The following is a 20793-nucleotide window of genomic DNA, read 5'->3' as shown; positions in this document are numbered from 1 at the left end:
GAGGGATTTAAGTTTGGGTGGAGGAGGAGGGAGATCTGAGGCTTTTGGTGTTTCTAACAATGGAGTATGAGAGAGAGAGAGAGAGAGCTCAAGAACAGCTTGTAGTGTAGTGCCTACCCCTTCAGAGGTAGAAGAAGGGGTATATATAGTGTCACTTGAAATATGGCCGTTGTTGACTTGCCACATCAGCTTTTTCCTTGAGGCACCCGGTCAACCGGACCTGGGGCCGAGACGTCCGGCGCAGGGCCCGGTCGGACCGGGCCAGGGCCCGGGCTAGCCGGTCCAAACCGGAGTGGGGGCCGGATCCTGACCGGGCGGCTTCTTTGGCATACTGGACATCGTCCGGCTGGCACAGGCGTGGGGGCCGGTTGGCGCCGGGGAGCATGGTCATGCACCCGGTCCGACTGGGCCTGGGATCGGATCGGCCGGTCCAAACCGGGTCTGGGACCGGATCCCGACCGGACAACTCCTTGGACCTTACTGGACATCCCCCGGCTGGCACAGGCGTGGGGGCCGGTTGGCACCGGGGCGCCCGGCCCAGCACCCGGCCCAACCGGGCGTGTGACCGGATGAGCCGGTCCTGGGGCCGGTCTGACCGGGCCACTGACCGGCCGTGGCTGAAACACCCTTGTTGATTTTTCATCGAAGTGGGGGGTCTCCCATTGCCTTCTTGTTCCATTGATACACCATTATACCTCTTTGGTTAATACCTGGGAATCATCTTGTAGACATGTATTAGACCAAATACTCTAGCACGGTGTCATAGTTACCAAAATAATGGATAAGGGTAAAATACCCTTACAAAGAGTTTGGAAATATGCTTATGGAATATCCAATCGATACGACAATTTTCGGTGCGCACTTTGGTAGCGGAAGTAGCTCAAGTGCCCGACCATGTGCGTCGTGTGTTTTGCTTACATACGTCTTGTATGTCTTATGGTGTTTTGTGTGGGTTGTCCGCTCCCTTTTTCCTGTCGGGTGTGTCTCCCAACCATTTTCTACGTGTTCAATATATTTGGAATTTTTTTTCATAGAGCTGCTTCTAGTTTTTTTTTTGAATCATCACTATATTTATATATAAAAACAAGCAAGCCGCCTCATTAAAAACCTTCAAGTCCTCTTTGGTACCCTGGTAAGGAAAAGAGAGCGTAAAAAACTTGTTGCTTACACAATAGTTACATCGTTGGCCAACACGGCTACAAAAAAATCAGGAGGATCCTCATGGCACACAGTTGACATATCCCCTGTTGGATGTCTAGCTAAAGTATGCGCTACCATATTGGCCTCCCTAGGGGTATGATAAAACAACACTTGGGTAAAGCTACGACAAAGCAATGTGCAATCTTAGTATATCGCTGCAGTTGCTCCAAGAGAATTCCCACCATCATTCATAATATCAATAACTTCCATACAGTCGGAATTTACTTCAATCCTATTGCAACCCACCTGTCCTGCCAAAATAAGCCCGTCCCGAAGAGCTCTAGCTTCAGCAGTTAATGCATCAGATATGAAGGGTAAACCAACAACTAGCAACAATATATCTCCATGTATCATCACAGATTATAGCTCATGTACTACCAGAACCCGAATCAGCACAAAACCCACATCAACATTCAACTTCACAAAATCTTCTCTTGGTTTCACCCATCCATGCCTATCGATACCACTCTTCTTTTTACGTGCTCGAGAGTAGTTAAGTGTCAGAGTTAAAATGTCCTGAGTAGTTCTCTGCGGGTCTGAATTGTCTCACCATGAGTCACTTGCCTCCGCTCCCACCAGATGTACCAAACCGCGACCGCTAGGAGATCGTTCCTCAACACTTCAGATGTAGCGGGAGCAGTAGCTTGCTTGTCGTGCAAAAGAGCTTTCAGAGCTGCCCCTCCGTTATTCTCCATAGTGCATACATGTGATATAAACTCCCCCATACCCAATTTGTTCCAAATTTCATCAACTCTTGGACAACAAAAGTAGGCATGTCTAATACTTTCACAATCCATCTAGCAGAGCGTACGTGCATTGCGAGCTAGTAATCCTATGCCTATTCGCTAGAACACCATTGCAAGGGATGGCGCCAAGCAAGGATCTCCAAAGGTGGATTTTAATCTTTGCCGGGACGTTGAGCGGCCAAACAGTTTTCCGCACCGGCAAATTTGCAAAAGTCCCATAACCACTGGTTCCCCTCAATTTATTTCCATGTTGATGTTCCCATTCAAGGTGGTAGCATGATTTTACCGAAAATATTCCAGATTTTGTCAAGTGCCAAGACACAAAATTCTCCATCCTGCTTCTCGCCAAAGGTATATTACGGATCCTCTGAACATCAATAGGCCAAAACAGATCATTCATCACCTCTTCATCCCACCTCTCTGTTTCATCATCGATGAGATGAGAAACTCTTGAATAAACAATATTGCCTCGATGAGTAGCAATTCTCCTATTCGGACTAGAAGGAACCCAGGGATCACTTCATATATCGATGTGAGATCCATCTCCAACTCTCCATGCATAACCTCTTTTGAAAGATTGGATTCCCGCCCAAATACTTTGCCAAGTGTATGAACTCCCTTTCTTTAACTTGCGAGCTTAATATATCACCATCGAGGAAAATACTTTTCTTTTAATATTGAAGCACATAGGTTATCGAGGTTTTGAAATTATCCTCCACACCTGCTTTGCCAACATAGCAAGATTAAAACAATGCAAATCTCTAAATCCCATACCTCCTTGATTTTTTGGCACACACATCTTCCACCATGCAAACCAATGCATATGTTTCTATTGGTCATCATCTCCCCACCAGAATTGGGACATTGCAGTTATTATCCCTTTGATGATCTGCTTAGGTAGCTTGAGAACCGACATATCATATGCAGGAATAGCTTGAATAACAGCTTTTAGTAGTGCCTCATTACCTCTGAAAGACATATTCTTCTCTTTCCACCCGCTCAAAATTTTACAGATTCTGTCAATCAAGTGCTGAAAGCAATTCGACCTATCCACACCCACAAGAGGTGGCAGCCCGAGATGCTTGTTTGTGATCGCCTCGGTCATGATATTAAGGATAGAGCACACCTCCACTATAGTATCTGCATCAGTACATGGGCTAAAGAAAATACTTGATTTAGCTTCACTAACCAATTGCCCCGATGCATTACAATAATCAGTCAACACCCTTCTCAGACATTCAACTTTCGATGCATCAGCTCTCATCAAGATCAAAGAATCATCTGTAAAAATAAGATGTGTTACAGAAGGAGCCTCTCTACGTCTTTGACTCCCAAAATATTACTCGCATTTTCTTCAAATTTAATTAGGCTTGACACATAGGAGGAATAGATATGGTGAGAGAGGATCACCTTGGCGTAGCCCCCTTGATGGGTAAATGAAATCTCAGAAATCATTGTTAAGGCGGACTTGATATCTAGCTGAGGAGACACATGCCGTAATAAGATCAACCCATCCAGTGTCAAAACCAAGACGGATTAGAATTTTTTGAAGAAAAACCCACTCCACTCTATCGTAGGCTTTGTGCATATCAAGCTTCATAGCGCATGTACCGAATTTACCCACCTTCTTATTTTTGATTGCATGGTAGCTCTCATATGCTACCAAGTACCAACACATTGTCCGTGATCAATCTTCCCGGGAAAAATGCACTTTGAGTACTAGAAATAACCTCTGGAAGAATAAACTTCAACCTATGTGCAATTAGTTTCGAAATAACCTTATAAACCACATTACACAAACTTATGGGTCAAAACTGTGTAATCAACTCCGGGCTTTCCACTTTTGGAATTAACACAATCGTAGTATTGTTCCAGCCCTCCGGAATAGTCTTGGAGTTCACCGCCAGAAGGACCTCATCAGTCAAATCCTCCCCGATGATATGCCAAAATCTTTTATAGAAAATGCATGCAAACCATCTCGCCCAGGTGCCTTCAGATCACCAATATTAAATAGAGCTTTTTTAACTTCTTCTCTAGTAAACGGTGCTAATGATGTCGCATTCATCTCGTCTGAGACACAAGGAGCCACTTTGTCTAGGACATCTTGATTTGGTTCATTCACTTCCGTTGTGAATAGTTGCTGAAAATAATTTGACGCCAAATCCAGAAGCTGACCTTGATCATAAACTATGTCCCCCGTTTCATTTTTTCAGTTGTTTGATATGGTTCCGTTTCCTTCTCGCTGAAGCAGACCAATGAAAGAAAGCCGTATTTTGATCACCATGTTTCAGCCAGTTCACACGTTCCCGCTGCACCCAATATAATTCTTCTTGCTCTAGTAAACTTTCAATTTGTAACTGTATTTCTCTTTGTTTGGAGACAACCTCATCTGACAAAGGCCCTGAGAGGATTTTGTTCAGCTCTAGTTGCAGCTCACGAAGCCTCTTCCTGGGACCCTTTAGCACATTCCTATCCCAGCCATGTAGAGCTTCATGGACCTCCTTTGTATGATCACACAATGAGGCCTCTGCATGCATCTCCTTTGCACAGTCCCAAGCTGTTTGGATTATTGTTTCAACAGAGCTTTCACATAACCATCGAGCTTCAAATCTCATAGGTGGTTGGCTGACCATCCTTTGCATACCCGCATATCTCTCAGTATCCGCCAGAATCGGCCGATGGCCCGATTTATCAAAATTTTCATTCACTACCCCTGCTAGAGGAAACATCGCTGCCCATCTGGAGTCACAAACTGCATGGTCTAGTCTCTCTCTGATGTTACCTCTTCTCCAAGTAAAAATGTCTCCTTCATATCCCATGTCCTCCAAGTTTCATGCAATCAAAGTGTCCCTAAAAGCCTGCATGCAACGCTGAGGTCGCATTGCACCCCCTTCTTTCTAGTAGAATACAAAATTTCATTGAAATCACCCATTACTATCGAAGGAAGATCAATCGCGGTATGTAGGGACCTCAAGTATTCCCAAGACAAGTGCTTTCGATCACTACTCGGTTCTCCATAGAAACCTATTAGTCGCTAACCCGGAGCATCATTCTCATCAATGCGAATATCAATAAAATTAGTATCGACCTCCTTTGAAGTAACTGTAATATTTATGTTCCAGAAAATGACCAAGCCTCCACTCCTACCTTCACTTTCCGCCACCAACACTTCATTAAACAAAAGTCTTCTCTTCAGATTTCCTATCTTAGCTTTACACATATGTGTTTCAGACAGAAACAACACATATGGTCTTAATCGCGCCTGGAGCTCCAAGAACGCACGAACTGCCAAGGATTTACGCGTTTCTCGGCAGTTCCAACATAGTAGTTTCATTGCGACCGGACAGACCCCTTGCTGGAGTCCGCCGATCCTCTAGAGTTGTTTGAGCTCACACCATGTTTCTTAGACCTCTTCGATCTATCCTTCTTCGATCCCTCTCTCGCATTTGGGTCCATAGGTGGACTATTATCCAGGATCATTACATTAGGATCCCCAACCTGACCTCCACATGCACCATTAGCAGCTTCCTCATCGAAATTTAATCATCTCTTAGCTGCCAACCCAGGGTACTCCCCATCTTGCACTATCACCCCTGTCTTGACTGGACTTGTCCTTGTATCCTCCAAATCAGCAGCACTAGCATCTTCTGGACTATGCATCACATTAAATCTCCAGCTAATATTTGCATCACGTCCAAGCATACCACGACCTCTACCAGAAGGATCCCGGCCTCGTCCACTTCCAAAACCCCCTCTATTCCCATTCTCACATCGACCATGTAAGTTTCAAAATCTGCCTTGATGAAATCCCCCCACTTAAGAGTACTTTCATCGTGTTCCCCTGTACCACATTCTGTACCACATTCAGTGTGTATGTGTCCAAACAGACCACAAACCCCGCAAAATTTAGGGATCTTCTCATACTTCACATCATAGAATTCTCTTTGACGATCGTGTGAGATATTCACCACCCTTACTAGTGGTTTCCGAACATCCAGTTGAACCCTTACTCTGACAAAATTCCCAACTCCTTGCACTTTCAGTTCAACAAAGACAAACTTTTTGACTTTCTTATCTACCAAATTTTTGACCGTAGTTTTATTCCTCTACCCTATCGGCAGCTTATGAATCTGAATCCACACTCGTGATGAAGTTTAGATCAATAGAACCAATCGCTGCAAGGCCATCATATGGTTCAATTGAAACTGCGTTCCGATGGAACAGCCAGTGGACCCCTTGTTCAACCTTGATCCAATCATCGAGGCAAGAACATTGGATAGAAAAAGCTTGTCTTCTAGTGGAGTAAAAGTGATCTCTTTCGTCCGGCTCCAAGCAACACACATATGTTGTTCAAAGGTTTGCGGGCTGAAAGGATTTGCAGTATGAACCCTAGCTAATGCCGTCCACTTCATACCTTCTTTCGGGACATCAATTTCATCCTCGAAAACTAGATCATCGATTTCATCCTCATCTATCCCCAATCGCATCAGCATTTCATCTAGATCTCCTTGCTTCTTCAGCCCCGAACCCGAGCCAAAGTTCGTCGTTGTGGAGGCTCCTAGGTAGGCTAGTTATACTGTTTTTTTTTTGAACATAAAATACCTTTCTCATTAATATAGCCAGCAAGCCGCCTCATTAAAAACCTTCCAGCCCCCTTCGGTACCCTGGTAAGGAAAAGAGTGCGAAAAGAACTTGCTGGCTTACACAGTTACAGAATAGATACATCATCTGCAAGCGCACTAAGGATGAAATCAGGGGGATCATCCAGCCACACAATTGACTCGGTTCCCCCTGAATGTCTAGCTAGTTCGTGTGCTACTACATTAGCCTCTCTAGGACTATGGGAAAACTCAACCTCCGTAAAACCCCTACAAAGCATAGTACACTCCTCATGAATAGCTGCAGCAGGTCCCAAAGAATTTCCTCCTTGTTGCATGATGTTGACTACCTCCAAGCAATCAGAAACCACTTCTAACCTGTTGCACCCAATCTGCGCCGCCAAAAGGAGACCATCGCGTAAAGCCCTTGCCTTCGCCGACGATGGATCAGAAATAAAGGGAATGCCAGTAGCACTCGCCGCCAGAAAGGCTCCTCGGTCGTCCCTCAGAACAGCACCCGTACTACCCGTGCCGGTATCTTCACAAAACCCCGCATCCACGTTGAGTTTAACAAAGTTCTCCTTAGGTTTAGACCATCTCTCGTCCGATACCGTCTGTTTTTTTCTTTTTTGCTCTTGAGTAACTTAAGGATAACGCAGAGATTGATTGCGCCGTTCTTGCAACGTTTTGGACCGGTTCCCCATGAGCAGCCTTCCTTCGCTCCCACCCGGATGTACCCGGATGCCAACGGACCGGAAAGGTCATTACGATCAACCTCAGGTAGCAAGGGCGCAGCTACTAGGCGATCCCTGAGAAGGGCTTCAAGAACCGCTCCTCCATGAGGCTCATGCATACACACATGCGATATAAGATCACCCATGCCCAATTTTTCCCAAATTTCGCCGACCCTCGGGCACTTGAAGAAAGCATGACAGATACTCTCGCGATGCGTCCGGCATAAATTGCACCGAGAACTAGGAATCATATGTCCGTTAGCTAAAACTCCATTGCAAGGAATAGCGCCTAATAGGGATCTCCACAAATGGATCTTAACCTTTGCGGGGACATTAAGAGACCGGATAGTTTTCCAAACGAGGTAGATTGGAAGAAGTACCATAGTTGGATGTCCTCCTCGGTTTGATACCATGCTTGGTGCTCCCATTCCAGATGGTATGCTGATCTGACAGAAAAAACTCCAGTTTTAGTGTAGTGCCATGAGACAAAATCCTGCATCATGCTAGTAGCTAGGGGAATATTAAGGATTCTTTGGACATCAACCGGCCAGAAAATGTCATTGATAATCTCCTCATCCCACTGTCCAGTCTCAACATCAATTAGTTCTGATACCTTTGTAAGGACCACATTGCCTCTTCTTGTTATAATTTTCCGATTTGGACTCCCAGGCACCCATGGGTCAGTCCAAATATTAATTTCTGAACCATTTCCAACTCTCCACATATGTCCCCGTTTGAAAGTCTGCAAACCTGCCCATATGCTCTGCCATGTAAAAGAGCTTCCTTTCTTTAGATTACAGTTCAGAATGTCACCTGTAGGGAAATATTTCGCCCTTAGCACAGAAGCACAAAGTGAGTCCGGTTCAGAAATCAGCCTCCACACCTGTTTAGCAAGCATAGACAGATTGAAACAGTGCAGATCCCGGAATCCCATGCCACCTTATTTTTTGGGCACACACATCTTCCACCATGCAAACCAATGCATATGTTTCTTCTGATCATCATCTCCCCACCAGTATTGGGACATTGCAGATATTATCCCTTTAATAATCTGTTTGGGTAGCTTGAACACAGACATAGCATACGCAGGAATAGCTTGGATGACGGCTTTCAGTAGCGCCTCTTTACCTCCAAAGGACATATTCTTCTCTTTCCAGCCACTTAGAATTTTACAAATCCTATCAATCAAGTGTTGAAAACAATTCGTTCTATCAACGCCCACCAGTGGCGGCAGCCCAAGGTATTTGTCAGTTATTGCCTCAGTCATGATATTCAGAATAGTGCAAACCTCCTCTCTAACTTCTACATTCGAACAAGGGCTGAAATAGATGGTCGATTTCGCATCACTCATCAACTGTCCCGAAGCCGCACAATATTCATTCAACACGTTCCGGAGGGTGATAGCATTGTTTGCATCAGCTCGCATAAGAATCAGGGAATCATCTGCAAAGAGGAGGTGAGAAACTGCCGGGGCACTTCTACACACTTTAACCCCAATAAGATTGCCAGTCATTTCTTCATGCTTCAGTAAGCTCGAGAGGCCCTCCGCACAAAGAAGAAATAAGTATGGTGAGAGGGGGTCCCCCTGACGGAGGCCCCTAGTAGGGTAAATATAATCAGAAAGTTCATTATTTAGACGAACTTGATACCTGACAGAAGATACGCACGCCATAATGAGATCAACCCATGATTGGTCAAAACCCAGCCGCAGCAAAATCTTCTGGAGGAAAGTCCACTCCACTCTGTCATAGGCCTTATGCATATCCAACTTCACAGCACAAATTCCATACTTCCCCGTTCTTTTACTCTTAATAGTATGGTAACTTTCGTAAGCTACGAGAATATTATCCGTAATAAGACGACCGGAACAAACGCACTGCGGTTCGGGGTAATGATATCTCCAAGAAGATGCTTCAAACGATTTGCCAACAGCTTGGCAATTACCTTGTAAACCACAATACATAAACTGATGGGTCGAAATTGGGTAATCGACTCAGGGCTCTCAACTTTTGGTATAAGCACAATAGTGGTATGGTTCCATCCTTCAGGAACAACTCTCGAGTTTACCGCCAACAGAACCTCATCAGTCAAATCCTCTCCAATAATGTGCCAAAACCGCTTGTAAAAGATAGCATGGAGCCCATCTGGGCCCGGAGCCTTAAGGTCACCTATGTTAAACATAGCCTTTTTAACTTCCTCTCTGGTGTATGGTGCTGTTAAGATCTCATTCATCTCATTAGTCACACAAGGCAAGACTTTGTCTATGACCCCCTGATCCGGATCGTGCCTTACTCATATAAACCAATTTCTAGTCAAGGGGACTGCCGCATCCGCAGGGTTTCTGGATTCATCGATGAATATGGTGCATGGAAGAAGGACCTCTTGAACCGCCATTTTATGCAAGTTGATGTCCAAGAGATTATCAAGATCCGGCCATCTCCTCGATTGCTGGATGACATCCTCGTCTTGGGCACCGACCAAGAATGGTCTATTCTCTGTCCGGAGTGCGTATTGGTTGGCGATGGAGGAACGCCAACGGCCTTCTATAGGCGCCACGAGCAGGGCACCGGATGGCCAGCGTGCCATCTGGAAGGCATTATGGGGGTGCCCTGCCCCCCAAAAGGTACGCATCTTTGCATGGAAGTTAGCCACAAATTCCCTTGCAACATGGGATAATAAGTGTAAAAGAAATCTGGAAAAACGCGACGTTTGTGTACTTTGTGGTCTTGAACGCGAGGACAATTTCCACGCCTTCCGCAGTGTCCTATGGCGATCACTCTATGGAAGGCTATGGAGAAGGTCTGGACGATTCCACCCCTCACATCTGTCGTCAACACAGGCGCTGAATGGGTGCTACATCTTCTTGATGGGAAGGAAGAGATGGTCAGAGTCAAAATTCTTATGCTTCTCTGGAGAATTTGGTATGTGAGAAACGAAGTGGTCCACTTCAAGCCGGCGCCCCCAGTGGAAGCTTCATGTCGTTTCCTGTGTAGCTATGCTGAATCAATTTATACCATCAAGTTTTTTCCTCAAGCTGATCATGTTAAGGGGAGGCGCCGGCCGAGTGAGTTGGGAAATCGCTCCTATAAATCCGATGTGCACCTTAAGGATGCCGAGTGCGAGAAGAGTTGGGCCATGCCGCCGCCCGGTTGGGTTAAGTTGAATGTCGATGGATCCTTCCATGAAGAGTCCAAGCAGGGAGGAGCAGGGGATGATCCTACGTGATGACGGAGGAGAGATCATCTTCTCTTCATGTCGTTTCTGGAGAACTCGCTCATCTCCCCTAGAAGCGGAGCTGGTCGCATGCATGGAGGGGTGTGCTTTAACCTTACATGACAACACAAAGCCATGCATTGTTGAGATGGATTGTTTGGAAGCCATTATGATGATTAAGACACCGGGTGAAGAACGATCAGCTATTACCTTTCTTCGAAGGAAATCAAGCGTACGATGGGAAGTGGAGTTGAGTATAAGGTAGAGCATATTAAGCGTGGGCGGAACTTGGTGAGCCATGCTCTCGCTAACATGGGCCGTATTAATGCTAATTCTGGTGTTTGGTTGTATACTGGCCCTCTTGATATACCTGTACTCTGTAAGGAGGATTGTAAGTTTGGTGTTTGAGTAATATAAGCACCTATTCGCAAAAAAAAAAAACAGCTGCTGAAAATACCCAGAAGCAATATCCATCATTTGATCCTGAAGCGGTATGCCAATCTGACCCTCCTGTTGGGTATATTTTACGGAAGAATGCCACTCCACCTGAGGTAAATGTTCGACCACCGAAAATCGAAAAAAAGGTCACCGCATCGCACTCCACCAACGTCAGACATGCCTGCCCGCTAGGGTTCATCACCGCCGCAGCCGCTCCACCACCGTCTACCCCGCCGGCGCCGCCCTCCGCCTCTCGCCGCTACCGCCCCCGCCGCTCCACTACTCGCGGCGGCCTCTCCACCCGCAGCACGGACCGGCGCCGCTGCCGACCACAAGTTCTTCAATCCGCCGCCGCCGGTTGACATCTCGGCCACTCGATGTCGACCCCGCTGCCCACGGTAACTAGCTCGAATCCTTCCAGTTTCTAACATCTGTTTGCACCATGGACTGCTTCCAATTTCAGAGCCAGCGGCCCTCCCTGCAGCTTACTCCCACTGCCTCCGTCCCCTTGCCACGATTGCCGACACCCTAGGGCAAGGGGGAGTGGAAATACCCGTCACCCATCGAGTAACCGCTGCTGCCGCCGGTGAACTGGCCTTTGTACGCGCTTGCCTCTCACGGGTCTCCCTCGGCACGACACCTGACATCTGTACCATCTCCCTCGGGCCCTCTGCCAACTTCAACACTGGAGACGTCTACCGCGCCCTGCACTCCTCGGGATGTGTTGTCCCCGGCCATGACATCAACTGGGACTGCTTCGCCCCGCTCAAAGTGCGCGTTTTCTTCTGGATTCTACGCCTTCAAAGGACCAGAACTCGAGCGCTGCTGCACCATCTCGGCTGTGTCCCCTCCCCAGACTGCCCATTCTGCCCGGGGAATGAAGAAACCATTTCGCATCTGTTCGTCTGCTGTCCCCGCCTCCGACCTTTGTGGTGCATCGTCTCTCCCTCGATGCGCCCCAGTGGCGATACCGACCTATCAGCTCTCCTTGATGGCCTCTCTGAAGATTTGCCTCAGATGCACGTGAAGGCACGGAACACCGCCATCCTTGCTCTCCTATGGTCCGTGTGGAAGTCCCGGAACAGGATGGTCTTCGACGCGGACCTCATGCCTACTGCTCGAGTGATATCTATGATCGTCGACCACCTACGCTTATGGATCGTCAGCGCCCCTGCTAGAATAGACACGGACCCCCTGTTAGCTTGGTGTCGGTCCATCTCTTAGCTCTGTAATCCCCCCCCCCCCCGACCCCGGGAAGTGCTGGATGCAGCCCCCTACCCCAGGGTCGACACCCCTGTAATGTTTGACACTAAAAAATGAAATACAAAAATGAGTTCAGGTGGGCAATCGCCCCCCGTTGATTCCTCAAAAAAAAAAAAATTTCAGAGCCATGGTCAATTTGTTCCTGCTATTCCATAGACGTGAATGGCTGTGCTACTGACAATTTTATTTTCGTGACACCAAATATTTTCCTGGATATATGTTGCATTGCTGATAACTTATTTTCTGTCCAGAATGTTAACACTATGATTTATCACATCCCTCGTGTCCAAGTACATTGGTGGCCAATTTAATTCTGGGCACTTCTGATGTATGCTATCTGGGGCAATTTGTACAACATTTAGACATGTGAAAGCAACTTGGGATCCCGTTGCTCACCGTCTTTTTCTTGAAGTCCGCATCGAAGAAGTCAATGCAAATAGTCAGACAGTGCAAGTTTTGAATGCCAGTGGTTAAGAAAATTTGGTTACAAATTTTAACAAGCGCACGAAGAGAAATTATGATTGCAAGCAAGGTAATAGTGGAGTGACTCCAATACATAAAATTTTCTGCCAAAGGAAAACAAAAGATTTTCTATCGGATTTCAAAAGAGGGAACTAGAGCAATTACCTTCTTGGAAGCAAAGACGTCGTCTTCATCTTCATCCAGATGGCCAAACGGCCTATGCATAAGCATAAGCCCAAAAGAAGTCGGCCTTATTCACGTGCCGGTGCCAGGCCGAAAATCAGCTCTAGTTCAAAGAAGCCGAGAAAAACAAAGGATAGGTGAGGGCCGTGTGCTGCCTCTTCCCAGAGGCCCACAAGTAGAGAGCATCCTCTTCCCCTTCTCATACCGGCCCCGTTTCTCCGGCACCCCAAACCCTCGCAGTCGCAACAACCCTTCCTTGGCGGCCGGATTGGTTGTTTATTCTGCTAGGGTTTGGCTGTTCGCACGATGGCAGCGGAGGCCATGGTTGACCCACCTTCCCTTCGCCTCGACGAAGACGAAACCTTGGTCCGCGACTTCAACACAGCGCCCTCCCGCAACGCCGTCCCCGCCCGTTCCGGTCTCTCCCTATGTACTTTCAATCCCTTCCACTCGCCGCCTTAGCTTTGATTAGCCGCCAAGCTTTGGCTTCTGCGAAACTCACCTGGTTCATATGGTGCTTTTGCTGCTTCTCTGCAGGCGACAAGAGTCCGTTCAGTGATCTGGATGAAGATGAAGACGACATCTTCCCTTCCAAGAAGGTAATTTCTCTAGTTTCCTCTTTTGAAATCTGATAGAAAATATTTTTTGTTTTTCTTTGGCCGCTGCAGCAATTCGTGGCAAATTTTATGTATCAGAGTCACTCACTATTACCATCATCAATTGCAATTACCATTACGGTTGGCAATAATGAAACATTAAAACATGCTTAGAACTTTGGTCTTGGTGAAGTTGTTTCTATCCTGAATGGATGGTGTGATGAACGATATACTATGAATGTTTTCACATGGGAATGGGATTGTGGGATTAGGGAACCAGATAGTTATTATTATAGGATAATGGGAAGACGCAGGAAGAAAATTAAACAATATGTTTAGTCCCTTGGACACAGTTCCTGCTTACCTAATAGTCCTATAAGTTTTGGCGATTTCATGCAACACGAACTTTGTTTAAGACATCAAGTTGTGTGCAGGGAAAGAAAGTGGAGGAGAGTGCACCAGGTGCTGCCACAGGAACGATTCTGTCTCTTCGGGAAAGGTGCATTGCATTTATTATATAACCATTTGATCTATTGCTTTCCATATTGTCAATTGTCAACATGAGACTAAATTCTCTCTGTGCTTTTGAAGTTTGCAGAACTGCAAAGAAAATCTTGAAACAAACCAGGTGTGTATTTGGTCCCTGTTCTTTCCTGTTCTCATTTTGTTAGTCAAGGACAGTTATGTTAAGCTGAATACCTACTATGTTAGTGACTTCAAGTACTCTGTTATGCGGTTATGCCTCCTTCTATTATAAATAATCCCCGATCGCATGTAATCAGATTTACTGTAATTGGTAAACAATTATTGTGGGATACATACTTTGTCCTTTTATTAGATGTTTTTTCAAATGAAGTATTTTTGGCCAAACCATGTCCTTTCACAATACAATTGTTTCAGAACAGTAATGAAGATTTTTTCAACCTATAGTACAATTTTGAACTTTTGGATGCTTAATTATATGAAAGATTATCATACAACGTATCTGAACTTCACATCAAATCTAGACATGTGAGAAATGAAAAGGCAAGTCAAAACTAATAGTACAACAATCGACATATAATTTATCTTGAAAATTTGAGTAGCATGATCAAATGTTGTCACTGAAATGTGGTGATGTGGTTTCATTAACCGTGTCCGCAGTTTTGTTCCAGCAATACTGATTTGCACTCTATTCCAGTGTAATGATCCGAATTGTTGTGAGCAGTAATTTTTGAAATGCTGCATTTTATGCATCACAGGTGGAACTGGAAGCTGCTAAATCAGAAATTCAGAAGTGGTATTCAGCGTTTCAGAACATTCCAGCTGTACCTGCAGGAACCAATCCAGGTTGGCAAGTTAAATCCAAGTCCTTCCTATTTCTGATAATGACTGAAAAAATAATATATAATTATAAATACAGAGCCTATTTCAGTGGTTACTTATGTAAGTAACCTAAAGTCGTCAGAAGTGTCACTGAAGGAGCAGGTTGGTTCTTTTGGCATGCTTGTAAAACTGGTGTGGTACTTATGCTGTCCGTCAGTTTGACTGTTCATTAATGCTCAGCTGGAGAAAGCAAAGAAAAGAGAGGCTGCTTTTATTGTAACATTTGCAAAACGAGAACAAGAGATCGCAGAATTAAAGGTACTCGCTGAGAGCCTCCTTGTACAATGAGATTTTTCTTGATTTGGATAATTCTGATTAGTATTTAGTAATTAATCACTTTCTAGCATCCATCTAGTTGAGCTGATTGTTGGTTATATTTTCATTTGAGTTTGCAGTCTGCAGTTAGGGATTTGAAAACACAGTTGAGGCCACCGTCAATGCAGGTATAATGCTGCCTATGATATTTGTTCTGCCCTTCTGACAATTTATTGTGCATTCAAAATTTTAATTCCGACTGTTTCTCCAAAGTTTCTTGTGCGAGGTGTGTAGGTGGAATTACTGCAAAATGTAAACTGTTAAAGAAGATCTAAGTAGCTAAAATCGTCTATGCAGAACCTAACCATGAATGCTTTCTGCATACTGTAATGTGTAAATCCTAATTAGTATGGGCTTGGTACAAGCAAAATCCCTTGGCACCAATACTGTACCTGATAATGATTACCTAAATTAATTTCACAGGCAATGTGATGGCAGTAGATGTAAACCCTGTTAGGGAAAACTCACAATATCTGTTTCTTGCCGAAAGGTGTACACATTCTTTTCATCTTGTGCTTATCTTTATTCCATTCTCTTTGACATACTGACCCCCATGATCTGCAATAGTCAACCCGTATCTATAGTTCTGTACCAATTCCACTGATCCACATATTCTAGAGGGAGTAGATTGAATGAAGGAATGACACAGGCGATGTGACAAGTAACATCTGTAGTATGCAACCATGTTAAGTGGTTACCTTGTAGGTGCAATTTAGTCGAAAGGAAACCCGGGTCCATTTCTCATTTTCTTTTGTATGCTCTGCAATGAGGGCAGTGAGCAGTCTGGTCATTATTTTACAACTATTAACTTACATGCCCAACACAAACCTTCCCATAAAGTATCCAAATCCATATATTTCTAATCTCTATGGTTTGCTTTAGGAAGAATATTATTTCTAAATTTGGTGGCATGAGTGTTGAGCCTCACAGAACGATTATCCGATTTCTCAATTGCAAGCTTAACAATTCCGCTTTACACAAATAGGGTAAGCTTTGTTTAATGAATAAGGAACATGAGATGCTCTGAACTCTGAAGACTGGTGCCTTGTCATCTATTCTAGCTTTCCCTGTGTATATATCTTCTTTAAAGATTGAGTGGAAATACCTTATTTTCTGTTTGGATATCTTCTCCTTCATACCGTACCGTGCCAATGATAGTGACGATTTAGTTTGGACTCCCCACTCAGTAGGATTAGCTTCTCCCAAAAGCTTGTTTTCTTAGAGAAGTAATGGGCAGGTCCTCTTGGAATAGCAAGAGGCTTAGGTACTGTTTGTATTGAAAGAGCTACCCGGGGATTTCACAGGAGGAATTGGGATAATATTACCACATAAAAATGTGGCCTTAAGCTTCCTGAGAAGGCCTAGTGGCTAGTAGTTTACCCTGTATGGGGCCCATAACTTTGGCTAGATCTTAAATAAATCTTAATAATGCCGTGACCTTATGTTGTTACAACGAACTGCTTATTTACTTGCCTTATTCTGAATGCTTTAACAGACAAGGCGATTATTGCTTGACCCAGCAATTCATCAGGAATTTACACGCTTAAAGGTCAGTGAATTCCCTTCAATCAGACAATTCTTGTTGCATTATATGAGTGTACCAGCATGTTAAGAAGTGGAAAGCCACTTCGGATGCTAGTCTTCTGAATTCTGATGCTCCTTTGCACTACTTTTAAAATTTTAGCCAAACTTGTAAATTTCTGAAATAGGTAGGGAGACAGATTTTGCATGTCTTCCGTTGAACCAATGTTTATGTTTATAATCCTCTTCAGCAAGTGTGACAGACAGGCCCAGCATTGCCATCATATTCCCATAGCTGTCAAAAACATTGTGTTATTATGCCTTAAAATGGAAATTATAAAGATATAAGAAAAGATGTATAATTCAAACATGGTATTATTTGGTGTACCATGCATGCTGATAACACCTTGAGAATTAGAACTTGGAAATTGTGTTTTATTAGTGTTCAAGGAAAGCTACAACTTTACCTTAGCTGGCATTGCCTATTTTTGCCCAGAATTTGGCAGAAGAAAAAGACAAGAAAATAAAAGAGCTACAGGACAATGTTGCTGCTGTCAATTTTACTCCATCCAGCAAGCATGGGAAAATGCTAATGGCCAAGTGCAGAACACTGCAAGAGGAAAATGAAGAGATTGGAGCGATGGCTTCTGAAGGAAAAGTGAGTCTTCCAATAGATGTTTAAATATGGTTCCAAATTATTTGTGCTTTTCAAGGATTAGAATCATTGATTATTCTTTGAACAACCAGCATATTTGAACAGAAATCCAGTGCCATGTTAGTTTTGCCAGAATTAATTCTAACAAAAGTATCTTATGTACAGATCCATGAACTTGGAATGAAAATTGCAGTTCTGAAGACCCAGAACAATGAGCTGAGGAATCAGTTCGATGGTACGTGTCAAGTTACATCCAAGTGAAAATAATAGTGAAGAACCAATATTCGTGTTTGTTAGTTAATTTTGTTAAATCTGATGTATGGGGCTGAATAATCATATGTGATGTGTACATTGAAGAACAGAAATTTCTTGACTCCTTAATCATATGGCCGAGTTAATAGTTATGCTAACATTTAGGTGCATAACCTTTTTCTTTTTTTCTCAGGTTTGTACAAGCATATGGATGGCCTAACAAATGATTTTGAGAGGTCAAATGAAATGGTTGGGTTCATCCTTCATCTCACTACTACTAAATTACCTGCTATTTTTTTCCCTCTGCTAAGCTTTTCGAGCTGCCAACTGTTGGCCTGTTGCTAGGTGTCCATTCTGCAAGAGAAGTTACAAGCTAGAGACATAGAACTGACAAGATTGAAGGAGATGCTTTCCCAGAAAGGGGCAACTGCGGGCACACCAGCTGAAGAAATAAACGAAGCTGCAGATGATATGGATGCTACTTACTAGTCTGCAACCGATTAAACTAGAGGCCTAAGGCTGTAAAAACAAACAAGAAAACAAAATTTCCAATGCGACCTGAGAAATCGAGCTGCGCTTTATGCTTTGATGTAGCGCTTGTGTATCATAGGTGCTAAATTATGCAATTTATGGAACAGTACAATTTTATCTATTCTCGATTGATTCGCATTGCATGTTTAATCTTAGAAGCATTTTAGACATCATCCGGAGTGATATGGCCAATGTTTCTATCTCTACTACTTAAAAAAACTAAACATGTTCCCTATTTCCCCCCATGGAGCGATACGTCAACTCGTGCGCGCCGACAGATGGACCAGTGCGGAAGCGTGAAGCCACCAAAGAGGAAAGCCTCCCGCAGTCCCTGCACTGCACTCTCGCTCGCCGCCGGCACCGATCAAAGACCCCTGCATCTTGCCTACGTGCGGCGGCACGATCAGTAGTAGCACACGGTGAACTCGCTAATCAATCTACATCGCTGGAGTACCTTTCCGAGAGGATCCAATCGAGGCATCTCTAAAGAGCTCCCAGGTCTGTGAGCGTTTCTACACACGTATCTACACACTGAAATCCGACTAGATTCATCCTTATTTAGACAAATTAAAGTCATTTACTTCGGGATGAGGGAGTAATATTATTAGAGTCAGCTGTTAAAACTTTTTCAGTAAAAGATCATATTCAAGAGCAGAAGTTACAAGCGGTATCACATTTGAAACAACCCAAGATTTTGGCCAGAATTAATTCTGTCCAACTAACTCTCCTGTCCAACATGGAGTATATGGAAAGGAATATCCTAAACAGTGTAAGCTTAATTTTCCCAAGTATTGAACTTTCGAGCTACTCAAGTGATAAGCAACTACTCTTTCTTCCGATAACCACAAGAACACAACCTCTTTGCATGGATGAAATCCAAGAAAATGGATGTCTTCACTCCTATAGTCCCATTCAGTCTTGTGCCCAGCCCCGAGGACAATACCATTTTCAAAGCTCCATTCCAATTTATCTTCTGCATGTGCTTCCTTAGAATGTTCATCAAAACTACCTATATTTAAGATCCACGGTGTGGAGTGTTCATCTTGAAAGTCCCCTGAAAAATGTTCGAACATTGGCACAAGTGCGATATCATTCTTCAAAGTCCACTCCAGTTTGCCGCACGATTCCGTAAGCAACCATACTTGAATTCGTTTCTGCCAACTACAAGTTAAAGCGCAGTACACCCCCTTCTCCGATTTTCCTAGATAAAGATCAACATGCCCTTCCATTTTAGCGTCTGTTGGTGATTTGATCACTTCATACTCACCATCCGACAAGATAATGCTGTAAATATCAAATGGGTGAAGAGTGGCATATGCACGTTAGTCAATAATAATACAATGAGTTTCAGCTTCAAGAGCAAGAAAATAACAATAATAAACCAACTACAGCAACCATGCATTTCTTAAGGGGTGAATGGATATATACCGTATAATGGAGTCATTTTGGGCGTGCACATAAACCGCTCCTTTCCAATAGACAACATAGCGATGCTTGTGTTGCCAATCTGATTTCATGGCGGCAATGGTCCCTGCAGCCTCCCCTCTCTGGACAAACAACCTCTCCTCCCATCTCCAAGTCTCTTGAAGAGAAGACTCGTATTGGATATCTAGAGGGCGGCCACTCTGATTCATCCGCGAACATTGCCGTGCTCTCAGACATGCGGTTAACGTAAGGAATATAAAGTACCTCGTAGTGCGGTGAGACGGTAGGATCAAAAACAAGGCACTTGTTGTCGAAGAATTTCTCCATCCCAGCGCACGTCGGGGTGGGGGCGAAGGCAATATCACCCATTGTCGTGTCGCAGGATTAACCACCCTCTCCCAAAGCAAAAGCAGGAGACCATTGCAGTGATTCACAATATAAATATAACCCTCATAGTCCGTGTCCAGGTAGTCGAGCCTGGCAGCGATTTTGCCTTGTACCAGCGGCGGGCTCGCGAAGAATTTCGGGAGAACCGGATTCCACCGCTCCATGAGGAAGATCCCGTAGAGGGATAGCGGGAGTAGGTCTGTGCGCAGCAGGTGACAATCGTCGATAATGGCGCGCCAGCCCTTGCAGACGCAGCGGGACGCGGCGAGACTACGGGGTGCGAGACGGCGGAGGATGCAAGCGAGGATGTCGCCCGGTCAGCTGCACTCCCAACAAAGCCATGGAATTCTTCCTCTGTGAAACAAAGACGGCTGATGGTGACCGGCGCTCTTTGCACGGATTCAATATGGAGTCTGTATTGATGCCGATTAATGGCAGGGATAGGAGTCGGATTAGCAAGCAGACAGGTTGATGGATAACAGGAGGAAAAATGAGACTGGCTAGAGCCTCGTGTGTCGAGCCTCGAAAGTTTTCTTTGTTCCTTTCTGTCTCACACGGTGCCACGGTGGTACAAGATTACACGGGTATGATATATAGATGCATACACGAGACCAGCAATCCTACTCGGTGTGGTATTCCAATACTAATCGGAGACATACCAATTGCGGTTCAAGTTTTTAATAGCTAATTGTAGTTATATTTAGGACCACTGGATCACAAACTGCTGCGTGGACCAAGCTCAACATTGATTTGCCCAACGACGGCACGATCTTGAGGTCCTATATACGGGTTCTACGTGGCCATTCCGACGTGGCGAAATTATGAAGAACTCAAATATGATTTCATGTCGGCAATGGTCCGTGCAGCCTCCCCTCTCCGGACAAACAACCTCTCCTCCCATCTCCAAGT

General features: G+C 44.6%; 1 protein-coding gene across 3 annotated transcripts; it reads left to right on the top strand.

Moving 5' to 3' along the window:
* The first annotated feature begins 11263 nt into the window (after positions 1-11263).
* Positions 11264-18193, top strand: LOC124700111 (FKBP12-interacting protein of 37 kDa-like). Of its 3 annotated transcripts, none has more exons than XM_047232293.1 (13): positions 13117-13255; positions 13375-13436; positions 13868-13932; positions 14025-14061; positions 14675-14762; positions 14836-14900; positions 14979-15056; positions 15194-15241; positions 16609-16662; positions 17131-17292; positions 17455-17524; positions 17735-17790; positions 17887-18193. In XM_047232293.1, the coding sequence occupies exons 1-13, from the start codon at positions 13144-13146 to the stop codon at positions 18028-18030; spliced, it is 1041 nt and encodes a 346-aa protein (XP_047088249.1). In that variant the 5' UTR covers positions 13117-13143; the 3' UTR covers positions 18031-18193. The 3 variants fall into 3 exon arrangements, with proteins under 3 accessions (XP_047088250.1, XP_047088249.1, XP_047088248.1); XM_047232292.1 differs by having other exon boundaries at positions 13117-13267; XM_047232294.1 differs by lacking the exons at positions 13117-13255; positions 13375-13436 and adding an exon at positions 11264-11327.
* The last annotated feature ends 2600 nt before the right edge of the window (positions 18194-20793 follow it).

Source organism: Lolium rigidum, chromosome 3 (assembly GCF_022539505.1).
Source record: "Lolium rigidum isolate FL_2022 chromosome 3, APGP_CSIRO_Lrig_0.1, whole genome shotgun sequence".
In the NCBI taxonomy this organism is placed as follows: domain Eukaryota; kingdom Viridiplantae; phylum Streptophyta; class Magnoliopsida; order Poales; family Poaceae; genus Lolium; species Lolium rigidum.
Note: the sequence above shows the minus strand (reverse complement) of the source record. Positions and strands in the feature narration are given on the sequence as shown.

Coding starts and splice junctions, on each gene's coding strand:
- LOC124700111 (XM_047232292.1), top strand. CDS start 13,144: ATGGCAGCGGAGGCCATGGTTGACCCACCTTCCCTTCGCCTCGACGAA. Junction 13,268..13,374: donor CCGTTCCGGTCTCTCCCTAT/GTACTTTCAATC, acceptor GCTTCTCTGCAG/GCGACAAGAGTCCGTTCAGT. Junction 15,057..15,193: donor AAGAGATCGCAGAATTAAAG/GTACTCGCTGAG, acceptor TTGAGTTTGCAG/TCTGCAGTTAGGGATTTGAA.